General features: G+C 40.8%; 1 protein-coding gene across 18 annotated transcripts in view; it reads right to left on the bottom strand.

Moving 5' to 3' along the window:
• macf1a (microtubule actin crosslinking factor 1a) overlaps nt 1–15,589 on the bottom strand; it is a 212,946-nt gene that overhangs the window by 99,414 nt on the left and 97,943 nt on the right. For 16 of the 18 annotated variants that reach the window (XM_032580101.1, XM_032580103.1, XM_032580105.1 and 13 more), the window contains 20 exons: nt 15,050–15,211; nt 14,856–14,960; nt 14,075–14,170; nt 13,644–13,769; nt 11,393–11,545; nt 9,930–9,941; nt 8,356–8,510; nt 7,587–7,713; nt 7,319–7,502; nt 6,230–6,396; nt 5,191–5,369; nt 4,963–5,101; nt 3,792–3,985; nt 3,252–3,411; nt 3,086–3,169; nt 2,904–3,011; nt 2,695–2,793; nt 2,482–2,604; nt 2,313–2,404; nt 1,733–1,868 (listed from right to left, as the gene is read on the bottom strand). In XM_032580101.1, the coding sequence (XP_032435992.1) occupies nt 1,733–1,868; nt 2,313–2,404; nt 2,482–2,604; nt 2,695–2,793; nt 2,904–3,011; nt 3,086–3,169; nt 3,252–3,411; nt 3,792–3,985; nt 4,963–5,101; nt 5,191–5,369; nt 6,230–6,396; nt 7,319–7,502; nt 7,587–7,713; nt 8,356–8,510; nt 9,930–9,941; nt 11,393–11,545; nt 13,644–13,769; nt 14,075–14,170; nt 14,856–14,960; nt 15,050–15,211 (2,601 nt within the window). The remainder of the gene's footprint in view (nt 1–1,732; nt 1,869–2,312; nt 2,405–2,481; nt 2,605–2,694; nt 2,794–2,903; nt 3,012–3,085; nt 3,170–3,251; nt 3,412–3,791; nt 3,986–4,962; nt 5,102–5,190; nt 5,370–6,229; nt 6,397–7,318; nt 7,503–7,586; nt 7,714–8,355; nt 8,511–9,929; nt 9,942–11,392; nt 11,546–13,643; nt 13,770–14,074; nt 14,171–14,855; nt 14,961–15,049; nt 15,212–15,589) is intronic. The other 2 variants (XM_032580102.1, XM_032580088.1) reach the window with 1 other exon arrangement.

Below are 15,589 nucleotides of genomic sequence, written 5' to 3'. Positions count from 1 at the left end.
TAGTGAGTTTCAAGCACAAACGCTGGTTTAAAGTTTCACACATTAATAAAATGCATTAGAAGAAACATAAAATGCCATTCTCACGCACACACACACACTCTTGTGATCTGGACACAACATGCTCAAATGGTGAGGTGAGTATTTTTGTTGGTGCCTTGCACAGCTGGCCTTCAGGTGCACTGACTCACTGCAAGAAATTTTCTTCAAAATCACCCAGGAACTAAATTCTCAAACACATTCGATTCGATTTTGATTGATGCTAACAACAGGAGACAAACACTTTCACAGATTTAAACACATACATGGGTAAACGTAAACAGGAAGCTTTGACTTTTAAAAAATTTTCTTAAAAATTTCAAGAAACTTTCTTAAAAATCAACAGGTAGTACATTCTCAAACTGATTATGACTGCTGCAACAAACTACAAACACCAGGAGACAAACATTCTAACAGATTTAAACACATACACGGATAAATGTAAGCGGGAAGCTTTGACTTTATGTTTCAGGTTTTCTACTGCGCAGCAACAGAAATGACGGTGAAGCTGTTTCTACTCTGATGCATCAACGTTCTAACGATGCATCACTCTGCTGCTTTTACACTTCAAAAACAAAATAATACCAAGTATTTTTGTCTAGTCTGTAGTGCAAATACCTTACATTTCAAATTTCAAAGACAATACTAACTTACAAATTACTTTTCATTAGGATATATGAGATTGTTTTAGGTCAATAATTCCTTAATATTGATAAAAAAGTACTAGTTTTTCCTAAAAAAAAGAAAAGTACTTTTGATGAAGAGTAATAGTTTTTATCAAAAGTACTAGTTTTGAAGAAAACTGGTAAACTAATACTTTTCTAGTAGAAACTTCTATTAGTTTCAAAACTAGAAACATACTAATTTGATAAAGTAATTTTTATCAAATACTTTGAAAAAAGTATAAAGTAGTTTTTATGATTTTCATCAAACATTTGATAACTTTTCTAGTTTTTCAAAACTAAAAATGTAGTTTATTTTACTTTACAAACTACTTTTTAAAATAAAAAAGGTAGTTTATACTGCCACTATACTTACTTATAAGTGAACTAACCTGCCAGCAACTAGCTCTTTTTAATCAATATAAGCTCAAAATAATCTCCTATTTCTTGCTGAAAAGTTACTTGCAAGTTAGTTTTGTCTTATTTCAAGTGTACTAAAATACTTGAACTAGACTACTAGGTAGGATTTTGTGTTTTTGTAGTGTTTTACCGCTATCATGACTGGAGCATCTACTGCTGCACCACTCAGGCCCTGGATGTTAGCAGCTCAGCATGTGTTTGCTTCCTGATGATGATGATGATGATGATAGTGAAAATGAAGATGAAAGGAAGGACTGCGGGGTTTTCATGAGGTGAGGATGGATCACTCCATGCAGAGACGCGGTTCAGACTCCGTCATCCAGATAAAACCTGGTGGATCTTAAATTTCTTCTTCAGCTTTGAATCCTCTGCTCGTGTCTGAACAGCGTCTGTGATGTTTGTTAAACCGAATCAATGGCGGCGTTTTCTTTGTGAACACACAACATGCTGACACACAGACGCTCGCCGACCCACAAACTCAACATTAGCCTGCAAGCATGTTGAGACTCAAAGCCACGTGTTTTTAAAAGAACCTCAGTTATTTCTCCTGAATCTGTCCTACCCGGAGCACGGTTCTGTCATAAACCTCTCCGTCTCGCTTTTAGCCCATCTACCTTTCTCTCCTCCTCTCTGGCCAGCTGCTGCTCCAGCTGCTGCAGCTGCTGGGTGGAGCTGTCCAGAAGCTGGTTGTAGGTGGCGGTCAGATCGTCCAGCTGAGCCTCCACTGCAGCGCGCTCCTCCGGGGACAACCTGGAAAAACAGCAGGACTAAATGTTACAGAAATGTTCCTGCATATAAAGTAAACAGTTAAAATGAGATTTTTGTGCTACAGTGGTAGAAAATCATCGCCTAATAACGATTTTGAGGTTTCAAAGCAGCAAAAATGTCCCTCAAATTGTTTCAAACAGTAGAGAAATAAGGCACCTGAACTTTTCGTCCACTTTCCGAACCTGGATACAATGACTATGACAATTACTAGAGTAGCCAGAGGATAAGTTTTTACAAAACAACATCCAAAATTAAATACAACAACCCAAAACAATAAATAAAATAGGAAATAAAAACTAAACAATTGAAACATAAATAAATAGGATTATGAAGTCTGTAAACAAAAAATACTAATCAGAATGGAAATTACTGAGCTAATTTTACTTAATCATGTGATTACAGCTGATTATTGGTGTGTGATCGTACTTGCTGGCCTGTTTGGAGCAGAGGAAGCCCTGCGTGCTGCGGATGGCCTCGGCCACCTGCTCCTTCCTCCCCGCCAGCTGTTCGCTGATGGCCTTCAGAGGAAACACATGTAGATCAGATCAGCAGCCATTTTCAGACAACATTTCACCGCTACGGAGCCGTGAGCTACCTGCTGAGCCGCCAGCGAGGACTCGGCGCTGGGGCCGCCGGTCCGACCCCGCAGACCTTTGACCCAGCCCAGCAGCTCTGAAACCTGGCCCACCCTGGCCTGCTTCTCCTCCTCCACCTCTTTCTGCAGGGATGGAGGGAAGAGAGGAGGAAGTGTTAGCATAAGAGGCAAACGGATGGGATCGGCTGTTACTGGGGTAAAAGCGGGTCGGACCTCCTCCTCCTCCAGTCTCCTCAGGGCGTCACTGATGTACTTCACATGCTGGGTGGTCAGCGTCACCAACGCCGTGTAGCGCGTCCGCAAATCCATGAACTGGAAAAAAATTCACCAGACAACAACGACTCACTGGGGAAACTTCAGGTAATATCAATCTATAATCAATACAATAATACGTATTGATTGTACCGAGAACGGCTCGTTACCTCCTGAGTGATGGCGTCAGACGAAGAGTGCATCCTCCTCCTCTTCACTGGGGATTTATGCATCGACTCCACAAACGCTCTGTAGGTCATCAGCTGCAGCTCATAATCCTACAGAAGAAATGCATCATGGGAATTTACTGACATGTACAACAGGCTCATCGGACGGATGGACGGATTCTCACCTTGACGGAGGTGCAGTACTGTTTGGAGTAAGTCTGGCACTCGTCTAGTTTGGTCTGGTTCTGCTCGATTTCAGCCACCAGCGCCTGAAAACACGAGTAACCATGACAACGGTTAGCTGACGGCCCGGCGGCGCCCTGGCGGCGCTCCGAGGCGAGGTGAACGGACCGTCTGCTGGGCCAGTTGCTCCGACAGCGCCCTGCTGTCCGTCTGTCCGGCCTGGGCTCTCTCCTGCCTCTCCGTCGTCTCTTCGATCCACCGGATCAGAGCCGAGTGGTTCTGCCTGTACTGCTGCAGCGCCGAGCCCAGAACCTCCAGGTCCGACCACCTGCAGATACAAACAATAGAGAAGTTCCTACGGTAAAAATCACGCAGTTTCAAGGAACGTTTTCAAACTTTTACATCACTTTGGAGACAAAAACAATACAAATTAACTAAAAAAAGATAACTTCACTTCTTTACAATATATTTATTATTTCTATTAGTAATGTCTTGTTATAATATTCTACGCAAGGAACAGGAAACTAAAATATGACGAAATTTAATGTTTTGAAATGTCTCACTCGCCAAACAAAGCATCAATTTAACAAAAAAATCCCCCATTTTAAATAATTTTGTTTAATGTATAGAATATAAGTCACTGAGCCAGTAGGAATCATAAACATATTATTTTGAATCCAGCAGAAGGAAACCTTGGCAGCAGCCTACCGTGTCTCCGTTTGCTGCTTGACGCCGCTCCACCTCTCTGCCATCTGATTGGCTCTCTCCTGGTAGCGCTCCAGCTCAGGGCTGCGGTCCACATGCAGCTTCCCGAGCTCGGCTCCCGCCTCCTTGGCCCGGCCCAGCTGGACCTGCAGGGCCTGGAAGGTCTCCTCTTGTTCTGAAAGCTCCGCCTGCCACCGCTAAAAAACCACAAAACGACGACAATCAACTGCGACGTAATAAATACGCTTCAGGGCTGAAACGATTAATCGGATCAATCGATTATTGAAATAACGGGCTTGAAGTCTTAACACGACATTTTGCAGTACTAGCATGATAATAATAAAAGTAACAAAATAACTATTTATTACACTTTTTTAGGTAACTTCATGAACCCCACAAACACAAATATTGCTCCTGAAAAACATTCCCATTGGCTATATGCTTCTTTAAGACACAAGTCACATCAAAAGGTGATTTTTGAGTGTGATATTTGCAAATGTATCAATATCTGTTCATACTCTCACTGAACAAATTGTTTAGAAAATTGCAAGATTAGGACAGTTCTTCTAACGATAAGTCAAAATTTCATGATAAAGGTTCAACTTTATGATAAATGTTCAACCCTAGAGTCAACTAGCTTTTTCCTGACGATAAAAAACTAAAAATAATTTAATAATCGATTGTTAATTGGAGTATGCAGACTCAAAAAAACATCATTTGCTTAAAGAACAACACATTTAGATCAGTAATTAAGCCAAAACTGTACAAAAAATATTTACACTTTGCATTTAGGATACAAATAAAACCTCCTTTGTCTGTAAATATGTTTTAGCTTCATCCAGTTCAGAAAAAATCTCATATTTAGCTTGTTTTGCTTCCAATTATTAATCAGTTAATGCAAAAAATAATGTTACGTCCAGCAGGGGGCGCTGAGCTTTTCACATGTTGATGTTAGAAAGATGCAAATTCATCGTTTGCTACAAATGATGCAATGTTAAGTTAATATTATTGTATTTTAAACAATCAAATATTTATTTTTTATTTAAAAAAGGAAGTGAATTATTTATTTGCATCTTTTAATGCATTTCTAATATTGTATAAAAAATGTGCAGAATGAATTAATAGGTAAAATAATCGTTAGCTGCAGCTGTGAAGCGTCTGAATCAGTTTTTACCTCCAGCTGGTCTCTGAGGTTCTGGATGGCGCCGGTGTCGGCGGGAACGATGTCCTCCTCGCTCAGTCTGTTCTCGTACTTCCTGACCTGGCTCTCCGCTTCATCCAGGCTCCGCGTCAAAACGTCGACCGTTTTTAACCTGAACAGGTGAAAAATTAAAAAACATTTCAAATAATAAGGAAGCAAAACGTTCCCCTGTGCGGTGAGTGAATAAAAAGGTTCACTAACTTCTCCAGGTAGAGCGCCGACAGGTTGTGCAGCCTGTCGGTTCTCTCCACGGCCTGACTGAGCTGCGAGCGCAGGACGGGAACGCTGGAGGACGACGGCTTCTCCTCGAAGAACCGGACGCAGCGCCGCGAAACGTCGCCCAGACCGCAGCGCAGCGAGTCCAGTTCAGACTGCAGCTTCTGGAAAAAACAGGAAAATAAACGTTTTATTTCAGTTTTCTCTCTCTTAAAGCTGCAGAATAAAAGAAAAGGTTTTGTTGTAAAACTGTGAAAAGATCAATCTCTTCTACGTTCTCCAAGAATTGCTGAGGAAATGCAATAAAACAACCAATCACAACAAAGAGGAGGGGCTTAGCGCTGTCAATCAACCTTATGAGTCCGCTGCTAAATATGCTATGACAATGAAACAACTTACCTTTACAGGAAATATGTTTATTTGCCGTTATTGGTTGCTATGCTAAGGAGCCTTGGCGTTCACAACATGTTATGCTAGCAGAGCAGAGAGCAACAAGCAGCGCCAGATTATATTGTGATTGACACCGCTAAGACCCGCCTCCTGGCTTTGATTGGTTGTTTCCAGTTAGCACTGGGAGAAGATCAGAAGCTAATTTTTTTGACAGATTATCTGTCTCATAAATTATCACCACATGGTGATAATTTCAACAAATATGCAAAAAATAACTTTTATAAAAGTTACATACAGCAGCTTTAAAAGTCTTATTTACTTTCTTATTTATTACACATTTATTTTATTCATCATTTTCTTCAAATAAATACTGAATTTAGTGTAATTCCACCTAAAAAAAAATTAAATAAAAGACTTAAAAAGATACAAACTAACATTAATTTAACTTTGTAGGAAAACATTCCCAACAGCATGTTTACAAAAACTCTTTTTGAACCTTAAACTTTTTAATTCCTGATTTATAAAACCAATTAGACATTTTATACACTTTTCCTACACAGGAAGGTCTTCCAGTTTCTACAACATTAACAGGTGTAGTTTCCGTTTTCCCCCAGCAGATGGAGCTCAGACTGACCTCTTGCTCTGCGATCTGCAGCGTGTTGTCGAAGCCGGCGCTCGACAGCCGGCTGGGAGGCGGAGTCTCGATGGCTCTCATCAGCCGGCGCTCGGCCTCGTCCAGACGCAGCGTGACGTCCTGCAGCTCCGACAGGTACGACTGCGACACCGACTCGTCTTTCTCCACTGCGCAGAAAGAGAAACACTGGTCACAAACAGGCTACGCTCTCATGATCAACTCATGTTTGGCTGAAATGTGATTTTCTGGTCTTTCATGCTAATAATTAAACCCAAAGGGAATCAGATTTCTCTGTGAAAGGTTTTCCAAAGCGCGAGAGAAGAAGGTGAACGTCCCACAGCAGCGTGTTGTTTACAGAATAATGGATCTCTCTGGATCGATTTTAAAATTTATTCAGCAATCGGAGCCGACATTATGGTCACAAAATCATAAAAACACAAAGGAAGCTGAAAAAAAGGGAAAGCAAAGCTAACAGCAACAGCTGTTTGTGGAGCATCGACTGCTGATTCAATCCAAAGTCTGTTCTGAAGTGTAGTCAGAGTTAAGAGTGGTGGGATTATGAAGTGATGCGTTCACTGACTGAACTGTCAACGTCTAACATTTTTTAACACAAAAACACTGGTGGACCACCAGGCTAAGATAGATTTTGGGGGGAAATCATGATCATGCTTATTGTTTTATTTATGCATATATCATATTTAATTACTTAGAATATCACACTTATGTTTTTCTATTCTATTTATATAAATGTTTTATTTCTTATTGCTATATTTGTATTTACCAATATTTAACACCTTGGATGAAGTAACTTGTCAACAAATAAGCAATTTCCCCTTGGGAATCAATAAAATATATTCTATTCTACATCGGCCAATCAGATTGCTTCAAACAACCTCGACTTCCTGTTAGTGATTAAACATGGTGCTAGGAGACATAGAGCTTTGACTACTTTTAAATATCGTGTTAGTAAAACTCAAGACGATGTCGGTGAAAAGATCGGGATTGGGTCGTTCAGAAAAAGCGTCTTTGTGTCGTATTTTCCTGCTGTGTGAATGTAAACTGAAGCTTTTGGCTCGGTGGCGCCCCCACCTGTTTCCATGTGGAGCAGCAGGTCCTGGCAGTGCTGCTGCGCCTGCTGAGCGTCCCGCTCCAGCTCCCGTCTCTCGGCCGCCGTGAACAGCGAGCTCTCCCTGCTGTCGGACAGGAAGTCGGCCAGCTGGGACGCCATGTGGTCCAGCAGCTGCTGCCGCTCCGACGGACTCTGACTGCGAACCTGACGCAGGAAACAGGCGGAGAACAGAGGTGAGACCTTCAGATTAAAAGCCTGGGACTTTCTGAGGAGTCGTGTGAGACTCACAGAGTCCAGAGTCCAGCCGGAGACGGACCGGATGTCTTTGAGGACGTAGTGCCACGTCACCACGCTCTTCATGTTCACATGCAGCTGATGCCACAGAGACATCACCTTCTGGTAGAGCTGCTCCGCCCTGAGGTGACAGGAAACAGTCAGCGCGACGCGACGCAACCGAAGCCCTCAGCTGCTTCAGAACACGCAGTCATCCCTTTACATAGTTCCTTTAAATGTTTAATTGTTCTTTAAAAACTGATTAAAGATGTGGATTATATAATCTTGACAGAAAAATTTATTTATTACCATCATCCATTTTTGATTTATGCTGTCTTGTTTTAATTTTTAATATATTTCATTTAATTTGGTTTAATCTCTTCATTTTTTAAATTAAAATATATTTTTTACTCATTAAGGACTTTTTCTTGTAAATCAGGACATTTAAACTGGTAAAATCCATCTGATGCTTGTGATCAGCATGTTTAAATTAACTATAGAAATAAGACAGCTCTGTTGTTTTTATCATTTTTTTTATTTACCTAAAAAATAGTTTTTTATTCTTTGAACTGACTAAAAGTGTTTCTTGTGACGAGCATATTTAAACTGTACCTAAAGAGAAAAGTTAGTGTAACAATTCTGATCTGAGGGCCATTTGCAGCCATGGGTTGATTTTGTTTCGGCCCCTGGACTTTTATTCAGATAACAGGATAAATTGCTGTTCATCAGTTTGATGCAGATTGAAGTTAGACATTTCAAAAAAGCCGTAGAGTTTGAGTCTGACCTGCTGGACGTGTCGATGGCCTCCTGGTTGGGGGGAGGGACGGTGAAGCACACGGAGGGAACCATGGCTTCATTCCCAGTCGGGCTGATCACCTTCCACTTGGTGCGCTGGGAGTTGTCCTCCAGCACACACTCCTCGCCTCGGTTGATGGTGATCTGAGGCGGGAGTGGAAATATGGGAGAAAATTAACAGAAACATTAGAATAAAGGCAGGCAATTATGATAGTTTGAGAAAATGAAAGAGATTAGAGACAGAATGGGACATTAGGGGTAAAATCAAGCAGGAGGAAAAAGAAAAAAGCAAAGAGCAACAGACTGATCATGAACATAAAATGAAAACAAATCATGAAGCTGCAGAGATCCTGGAATGATCATGGGATCGGAGGAACTGGGACGGAAACGAAGCGGCTTTGCATCAACAAAGCTCAAACAGAAAACGTTCTCCAAACCCTGCGCTGGGTTTTCCTGACAGTCTGATCAGAAACCCAGCTGTTAGCGATTAGCATTTAGCTTCAGTTTAGAATAAACTGCCTTTCTCGCCCCTTCCCTGCACACAGACACACACGTCAATAATGCAAAGCTCGGCACAAACAAGGAGTATATGGAATGCATTCAGAGCTCGTCGTTTTCTGACTGAATGTGTTCAGTTCAGTGAGCGCCTCCGACTCTTATCAGCTGATGTCAGACAAACAATAACAATCATTTTCTGTAAATATTCTGCATTGGAATTTACCTTGTATCAGAATGTTTATATATAATTTATATGCATTTTATTTAGATCCTGCCTGCTTCTGTGTGCTTTACTCTGGTAAATGTATTGCGTTGCACTAATATTTATTAGTTGTTCTAATAGTTAAGGAAATTACAAAACAAAAGTTGAATAAAAAAATCCAGAAGAAATATTCACAGATTTACTGCAAATATTTAAATCCATGTTTAATCATAAAGGTAGCAAGTTATTTTCATATGATTATTTTTTTCTTTTCACATTTTATTGTTTAATTGTACGGTTGTTTTAAAATGTATATTTTAATTTAGATTTGACTTTGCAGTTTATTGTAAGTCGGGTTATCACAACTACAGAAACAAATACAAACAATCTAAAAAAATTATTATCTGTAAAAAATGTATTATGAGGAGTTAGTTGCAAGCAGGAAAAATGTGTTTTACAAAATTGGTTTTAAAACCAAACTAACTTTTATCAAAATGTTGAGATAATTTCTCAACATACGTGCTCTAACGCTTAGAACAATTATAGTAGCATAGAACATATTAAGCCCCATTTTATTTGCGTTCTGTTTATTTAATTTATTTAATTTAATTTATTCATCTCATTAAATATTTGTTTTGTATATTTTTGCTTTGTCATTTACAGGTTCATGTTTCATGTCTGTTATGGGATTCATTGTGTGAAACGTCAGAAGTAAAATAATAAATAGAAACGATTTTATTTTATGGGTAAATAAGCAAATAAATCAAACTTAGAGAATTGTGTTAAAAAGTCTTAAATCAGCTGATAAGGAAGCGAGGGAGTGAGAATCTGAGGTTAGAGAAGGAGAAGAGAGGCAGCTATACCTGAACGTTTGTCTTGTCAGGCCGACCGACAGACGAGAGGAGGAGGAAGAGGAAGAGGAGGAGGAGGAAGAGGAGGAGGAGGAGGGGTGTGGAGAGAAAAAAGAAAGCGAAGCAGAGAAAGATTACTGTGGTGCTCGACTCTCCAGAGCCTCTGTGACACTTTGAACCGAACCCCAAACCCAAACTGGAAGCTCCGGTATTCAAACACACCGACCCGGCAGAACCTGCCGCTAAACATAGCAGCCGGACATCCAGGGGGCGCTGCTGAGAAGCTATGGGATCCTGCTTGGGACACATTTAGATTAATATGCTTTTAGACTCCCTGAAGACGGCCAAGCTAACGGTCCGTCAGAACCAGCAGGACGGATATTTATTTGGATTTTTGGCTCCTCATCTCCTCTGAACCCAAAACATCCTCTGGGTTATTTTCTACATTTCAACAGGAAAACTTTCTGGATCCTGATCGGTTTCTGATTAAATGTTGGAGCTGAAAAAATAAGAATTCTGACTTTTTCTCAGAATCAGAATCGTTTAAATAAATTTGGGACAGTGTGAATAAAATGCAGGTTTACAAATTCTTACTGCAAGGAAGAAACAGTTTATGAAAATAATTACATAACTAACAACATAGCTGACAGAACGTCTGGTTATTTATTTGGATTTTTGGCTCACAATTAGAATTAAATCAGGTTAAAGTCAAAATTTTCTTTATTTATTAGTGACCCTAATCCTCTTGATTTCAAGACGCTACAATAATATTAAAAAGGTTTCAGTATTTTATATTTATTTGATATTTCCTGAGCTGCAGTCCATCAGGAATAACTTAAACTGGGAATTTGACTCAAATAGACTAACGTCTGATTGGTTAAACTGGGCCGCAGTTTACCTGCACATTGGCCACATTGTCACTGTTAATAAACAATACAATACACTCCAATACAGGTCTATAAAATTATTTATTACCTACTAAAGCATTGAAATTAATTTTATTAAGGACTTCCACATTTAATTTTTGTATTCTGTGAATTATTTCACATTAAGATAATTTCAGATTTAATTAATTAATGCATTACTGATTTTATTATAAAAGGATTTATCAAAAGCCGTGCAAATTTAATAGACTGTGGCACTTATTTTCCTGACTAGTTTAATAATTGAACCAATTCTTGATATTTAAATTAATGGAACAACAACGACCTTATTTCCTCCATCTTGTCAGATCTTTTTAATCCTCTTCTTTTATACTGCTTGGGTTTTCTTTGATGCTCGACTCACTTTCTCTGAGCTGCTTGAGAAAAGTGAGGAGATTAACAGGAGATATTTTTCTCCTGATAAACATTTCCGCCACATTTCTCCAAGCGAACCCTCGCTGCACTGAGAAGGAAACTTGGAGGCATTTCCAGGGAAAGGTGACCATTGATGAAGGTCAGAGGTGAGAAACGGGTCAAGCTCGGGTGCCATACCTCGATTTGTTTGTAGTCGCAGATGGCTCTGATGGGTGTGGCGCCACCCAGTGGACTCTCCGCACTGCGGGGCCGCAGCTGGACCACCGTCTTGGCCCGACCCACCAGGCCGGCCACCGTACTGCGGTACTCAATCAGCTGCTCCTTCTCCTCCTACAGGAACAGCAGAGGGTCATAAGTCAACTGGTGACCTATTACACTTCCTTTAACAGGTTAGTTAAGTCTGTGGTCTAAACAAAACATGTTCATAACATTTTTTACTCATTCTTAGGTAATCAGATTTTAGTCTGTTCAGTTCAGAATTAGTCGTTTTAGAGCGTCACTTTAAATCCAAATATGCTGCTCAACTCAACGTTTGCACTCGCACATGAAAATGGCTACAAACAGATGCGAAATTAAACAACCATACATCTTTGAAAAGCAGAAGTGGAGCCTCCTGCACAACAAACAAGAATGTAGCAGTGACTTCTGGATGGTGAGTCAACAACAAACTCTTGTCATTTCCAGCAGCCGTTGTACACCATTAAAACCAGCTGACCACGTTGGAACAGTCTGGTTCTGAGGACATGATGCCTTCAGGTGCGTCACTAGCTATAGCGGCTAACAGGTGCTGTCTAATCCAGTAATATATATACTGAAATCTGAATCCTGTCTGCTTAGACAGCACCAATGTCTCCATATCCATAAATCATAGCAGGTCTTGCTATGATTTATGGATGTGGAGATGCTGGTGCTATCTAAGAAAACTTTTTAGCCTTAATAATTGAAGGGACTGAGCTGCAACTTTAAAGAGACGTTAGAACGTGGAGAACCAGCAGAAAGACCAGCGTTGTCCAAGCCTCTGGACCCGAGCGGACCTGTCCAACTCGACCGATAAACATTAAACATTTAACTGGAGGGCTCTTTGCCCTGACAGCCGGCGCTACACCTCCTCATCATCATCTGGTCCAGAGAAAAGAGTGTCATCAAAGATTCATGATGGAGAAACAACAGGGAGGCAGCTAGCAGGTCTGTGCTGATGAGTTTTTACATTACGCCTCAGAGATGAATTTCCCACTGAGAGACGAGGCGCCACTGTTAGGCAAACAGCAGCAGGTCAGCTGGTGATTTAAACCTGAACCAACACGGACGAGCTGAATTTCTGGAATATAAAGAGTGAGGTGTGACATTCTGAGGCGAACAGGTACAACGGCTCCTGGGAGAAACATCGAGCTGGAAACGCCATGCTATGATTTATGGATGTGGAGATGCTGGTGCTATCTAAGAAAACTTTTTAGCCTTAATAATTGAAGGGACTGAGCTGCAACTTTAAAGAGACGTTAGAACGTGGAGAACCAGCAGAAAGACCAGCGTTGTCCAAGCCTCTGGACCCGAGCGGACCTGTCCAACTCGACCGATAAACATTAAACATTTAACTGGAGGGCTCTTTGCCCTGACAGCCGGCGCTACACCTCCTCATCATCATCTGGTCCAGAGAAAAGAGTGTCATCAAAGATTCATGATGGAGAAACAACAGGGAGGCAGCTAGCAGGTCTGTGCTGATGAGTTTTTACATTACGCCTCAGAGATGAATTTCCCACTGAGAGACGAGGCGCCACTGTTAGGCGAACAGCAGCAGGTCAGCTGGTGATTTAAACCTGAACCAACACGGACGAGCTGAATTTCTGGAATATAAAGAGTGAGGTGTGACATTCTGAGGCGAACAGGTACAACGGCTCCTGGGAGAAACATCGAGCTGGAAACGCCATCAACAGGAAACAGAAAAGATTGAAGGTCAAACCCCAATATGACCTCCAGCTGAGGACTTATAGGAGGATCTATACAGTAGGCCTCAATTAGCAGGTTAACGGTTCGATTCTTGACAGAAAAAATAGGAAAAAACTAATATATAGGGGTTGGAGGAAAAAAACCTTGTGGATCTAAAATCAAGATGGCAGCAGGGCTGAGGTCTGCAGAGCGGCATCTGAGTGAAGGACAAAACATCTGGGATGACGGACAGATGGACATGAATCACAGGATCATGTTATCAGAAAACCAAAACAACTCCCACTGGTGGGAGAAAAGAAGCAAGAGGCTGCAATGGCCTAGTCAAAGTTCAGACTGCAGATGGAAGAATGGAAAAATGTAAAGACTGTTCAGAAAATGAAAAAATGGATGGACAGACAGATGGCTGGCTGGCTGGACAGATGTGGGCGTGGCTTGATTCAGGCTAGTGACTGAGCTAAAGCTTTCTGATTGGACGTCTGGTTACCATGGAGTCCTGCAGCAGGTCCTCCAGTTTGCTCAGCCGGCTGTTCTTGTCGCAGGTGTACTGTCTCTTTATCGTCTCCTGAAGCTGCCGCAGGTACGACTCGCAGTCCCTGGCGTCGCTCATGTACTGGAAGAAAACGCACAAACACCAGATATTAACAACCTGCAGAGAAAAATAAAGTTTAAACTGGTTTTATCCAGTTTAAACCAGATGGTTTTATCTAAACTAGTTTTATCCGGTTTAAACTGGCTCTGTCCAGTGTTATCTGGCCGTAAAACTGGTTCTATCTGGTTTAAACTGGTTTTATCCAGTTAAACTAGTTTTATCTGGTTTAAAATAGTTGTATTGCGTTTACACCAGTTTAATCAGAACTGCAGTGGTTTTATCCAGTTTTAAACGTTCCAGTAGTGTAAGCAGAACCTTAAGCTCACCTGGAAGTAGGCGGTGTTGTCTTTGAGATGCTGCTCAACACAAACACACAGCTGCTCCACCCACTGCCACTGCGTCTGCAGGGCTGCACTGTAGGCCTGGAAACACAGAAAACTTTGCTTTTATTTTCCTTTTTTAATGAAATTTATTTTATAATCACATAATAAAAATTGTAACTTCACAATTTAATTTATTCCACAGAAGCAAATCAAAGCAAAAGAAATGTTCATTTTAAATAACCTTAAAGCTTAAAAAAGTTTTAGATAATTTTCTGACAACAAAAACAAAAAATGAGCATTTTAAGATATTCCCTAAAAGATTAAATAAGTGTTTGGCTTTTTTTGTTCTATTAAATTTTTTACTGGTAATTGGAAAATAAAACCAACTCTATTGTTTATTTATTGCGCTGTAAACAAATAAACAAAATAAAAAGGAGATGGAAAACATGGATAAGTCAAGAAGTGTTCTCTTTGTACTATTTTAAATGCAACAAAGTTTAAAAACTTGCCAAACACCGTTAAGCTGGACCTTATTATGATCCGGTGCTGAAGGCAAACAGAAAACCAAACATGAATTCAAGCTCCACAGACATGAACAGAAAAAATGGAGGATAAAAATGGAAAACAGGGTGAAAGGAAGGAAGACATTGAGAAGAATGAATTTTCTCAATATCTGAAAGCTGCTGAATGTGGTGGGCGGAGCTTCCAGCTCAATGACACAGAAGCCCCGCCCACTTCTCTTCAGCAGTAAAGAACCAACCTGATGTAAATCTGTAAAGTTTACCTCCACAGTCTGTTTGGCCGGATGGTTTTCCTGACAGAGCCGGCCAGCCGTTTCCTGGATGGAACGCATCACATCCTGTTTCTCTGCCAATTCCAACCTCAACTCCTGCAACCAGAACCAGAACCAGCAGGTTAACATCAGGGTGTGTTTACGTTCAGTGTTTACAGTGGGGAACTTTGGCCTCCGTCCCTCACCTCGTACAGCTCCCGCTTGGCGCTCATGTTGGCGTTGGCGTCGCTCCAGTCGAAGGAGATCTCCTCTTCCTCGCGCTCGTTGAGCCAGATCAGCTCTTCGGTGCAGCGGGACACAAACGCGTGCAAACTCTCCAGGCTCTGCAGGCGGCATGACGAATGTTCCTATGGAAACCACACAAACATCCCCCATCAGACACACAACAACACTTCCTCTCATTGTTTGGTCAAGCTGCTGGTTGGGATGAAACAGAGGATTTTAAAGCCAGTCGAAGATGAAATACAAAGTAGTTTTTGTCTAGTTTCTAGTGCAAATATCTTAACACAGCTGAAATAAGACAAACTAACTTACAAGAAACTTTTCAGCAAAAAATAGGAACTTGTTTAAGTAAATAACTCCTTAACATTGAATTTTTTTTATCCTACTCTTTCACAAAAACAAGACATTTTTCTACAAATTAAAAGGAATTACAGATTTAAAACAAGTTCCTATATTACTTGAAAGTTAGTTTTGTCTTATTCCAAGAGTACCAACATAATTCA

Source organism: Xiphophorus hellerii, chromosome 13 (assembly GCF_003331165.1).
Source record: "Xiphophorus hellerii strain 12219 chromosome 13, Xiphophorus_hellerii-4.1, whole genome shotgun sequence".
NCBI lineage: Eukaryota > Metazoa > Chordata > Actinopteri > Cyprinodontiformes > Poeciliidae > Xiphophorus > Xiphophorus hellerii.
The sequence above is the reverse complement of the archived record's forward strand: the minus strand, read 5'-3'. Positions and strand labels throughout refer to the sequence as shown.